The following is a 1851-nucleotide window of genomic DNA, read 5'->3' as shown; positions in this document are numbered from 1 at the left end:
TTTTTTTTTGGCATTGGTTTGGCACTAAGCCTCGACCATACAGCCAGAGTGAATGTGTTAGCGAAAAAATGGAATAGATGACCATAGGTTTTATCTGTTAGTAAAATGATTTTAAAATACTTAGCAATAACGCTCGACAAAAAAAGATACCTATTACCTACCCCACCGGATCTAGGTATCTAATGATTTGTTTTATATGTTTTTTATGTTTTATTTATTTGTAACAATAATTGATATAGATATATGTATATGTATGACAAGAAGGTAATAAACATCTTATAAAATAATAAAATATTACAAATATATAGGTATAGGTATAGGTAGTAAATATTACGCATTCTTTGGCGTTACTCTTCCACACTAAAGGAATGTGTACTTCATTTGCTTTTGTGGATAGCAGTCTGTATGACATTGACTGGTTGACATTGGCAAGCTTCAGGCTGTGTTTATGTACAGGGCTGAGATAGGCCATCGTCGGCCTTTTTGTGTGTAAAGTTGGCGGGAAATTCGAATTTTTGTTTTTTTTTCCGCAACTTGTACAATCTGAATTCATTTTTTACTTTTTATCTTTAGTTTGCACGTTTATATTATACTTTTCATTTATATTAGCTATTAAAAACAAGCAAATTACAAAGCAAACAAAAATAAATATAAAATGAATTTTAAAAATTGCCGCCGGGACAGCTATCTCACGTCGTCCGAGCTCAACTCAGCCCTGTTCATAAACACACCCTCATTGGTTGATCGCCACTGATCACAGAAAAAAACTCGCTTTTTTAAGAACTTGGCTATTTGGCAACGTTGTATTGACTGATAAAAAAATGTAAACAAAAAAAGTAAAAAGAAAAACTACCTACCTTGGAACTTGGAAGTTGGAAGAAGAAAAATTGTCTGGCCGTTTCGTTTTATTAGAAGTGAAAGTAACTGAGGACAATTGGATTTCCACTCTAGTTGTCTCTGTGCTGCTCTGCGTTCTGCTCCATCTGAATCAGAGTTAGTCGTAAAAACTGTAGATAACCATGTCCCTGGATGTTGCATACATTTCTGAAGATGTCTACTTTTCAATGTTCTATCTTGCCTTATCTAATGATAAGTTGGAAGTTCTCAGTATGTTGATCGGAGAGGTAAGTCTCATTGACCAGTTCTTTCTCTTTTCACAGCTGGTTCTATTTTATCCCCAATGGCCTAAGAGCCAGCCATAGTCACTAGTGGGCTCTGCACCCATCTGTTAGCCAAATGAAACCCACATATGGGTTACCTATCAAATGCACCCATTCCCACTAGACCACAGAAGTTAAATATCCATGATTATTATCTGTATAGGTGACCATCTGGGTAATCCCATACTGCTGGCTTTTGCTGGTCTCACTCAGGCTGTTTGAGGTTAATGTGTGTAGGTGGCTAATAGCTTTCAAAGTGTCCTAATTTCTTATTCACAACTTTCTGGTAGGCATATGTCAGACTCTTCTGTTGACCCATTTCACTGAACTTAAACCCTTCTTAATAAAATTGTCCTCACAATGCTGTATTTCTTGTCTTTTCAATCCCTTGAATATATTTTCAAGGTTTTAAAATTTCAATTTTGAAATTTCTCATTTCCAGACCAAGGAAGAAAAAGGTGTAAAGTCAGTCCATGTCTACACTATGGTGATTCCTCTGCGTCTCACAAGCAAACATGACCGAGTGGAAGCTTCCCCAGAACAATTGTTTGAAGCTGTCACTGAGGCAGAGAAGCTGTCTAAATTATACAACAGGGAATTGAGGGTGATTGGATGGTTCCACTCACATCCTCACATCACAGTATGGCCTTCTGATGTTGGTGAGATTGCAAAACAGTACTAAAGAATAAGG

General features: G+C 36.6%; 1 protein-coding gene across 1 annotated transcript; it reads left to right on the top strand.

Moving 5' to 3' along the window:
• The first annotated feature begins 843 nt into the window (after positions 1 to 843).
• Positions 844 to 1842, top strand: LOC103504998 (lys-63-specific deubiquitinase BRCC36-like). Its single transcript, XM_008469303.3, has 2 exons — positions 844 to 1124; positions 1603 to 1842. The coding sequence occupies exons 1-2, from the start codon at positions 1020 to 1022 to the stop codon at positions 1840 to 1842; spliced, it is 345 nt and encodes a 114-aa protein (XP_008467525.2). The 5' UTR covers positions 844 to 1019.
• The last annotated feature ends 9 nt before the right edge of the window (positions 1843 to 1851 follow it).

The sequence above is a fragment of the Diaphorina citri genome, unplaced genomic scaffold (genome assembly GCF_000475195.1).
Source record: "Diaphorina citri unplaced genomic scaffold, Diaci psyllid genome assembly version 1.1 scaffold144, whole genome shotgun sequence".
NCBI lineage: Eukaryota > Metazoa > Arthropoda > Insecta > Hemiptera > Psyllidae > Diaphorina > Diaphorina citri.
Note: the sequence above shows the minus strand (reverse complement) of the source record. Positions and strands in the feature narration are given on the sequence as shown.

Bases quoted from the DNA above. Each gene is read 5' to 3' on its own strand.
- LOC103504998 (XM_008469303.3), top strand. From the start codon at position 1,020: ATGTCCCTGGATGTTGCATACATTTCTGAAGATGTCTACTTTTCAATG. The intron at 1,125-1,602 runs GTAAGTCTCATT...TCTCATTTCCAG, and splicing joins TCAGTATGTTGATCGGAGAG to ACCAAGGAAGAAAAAGGTGT.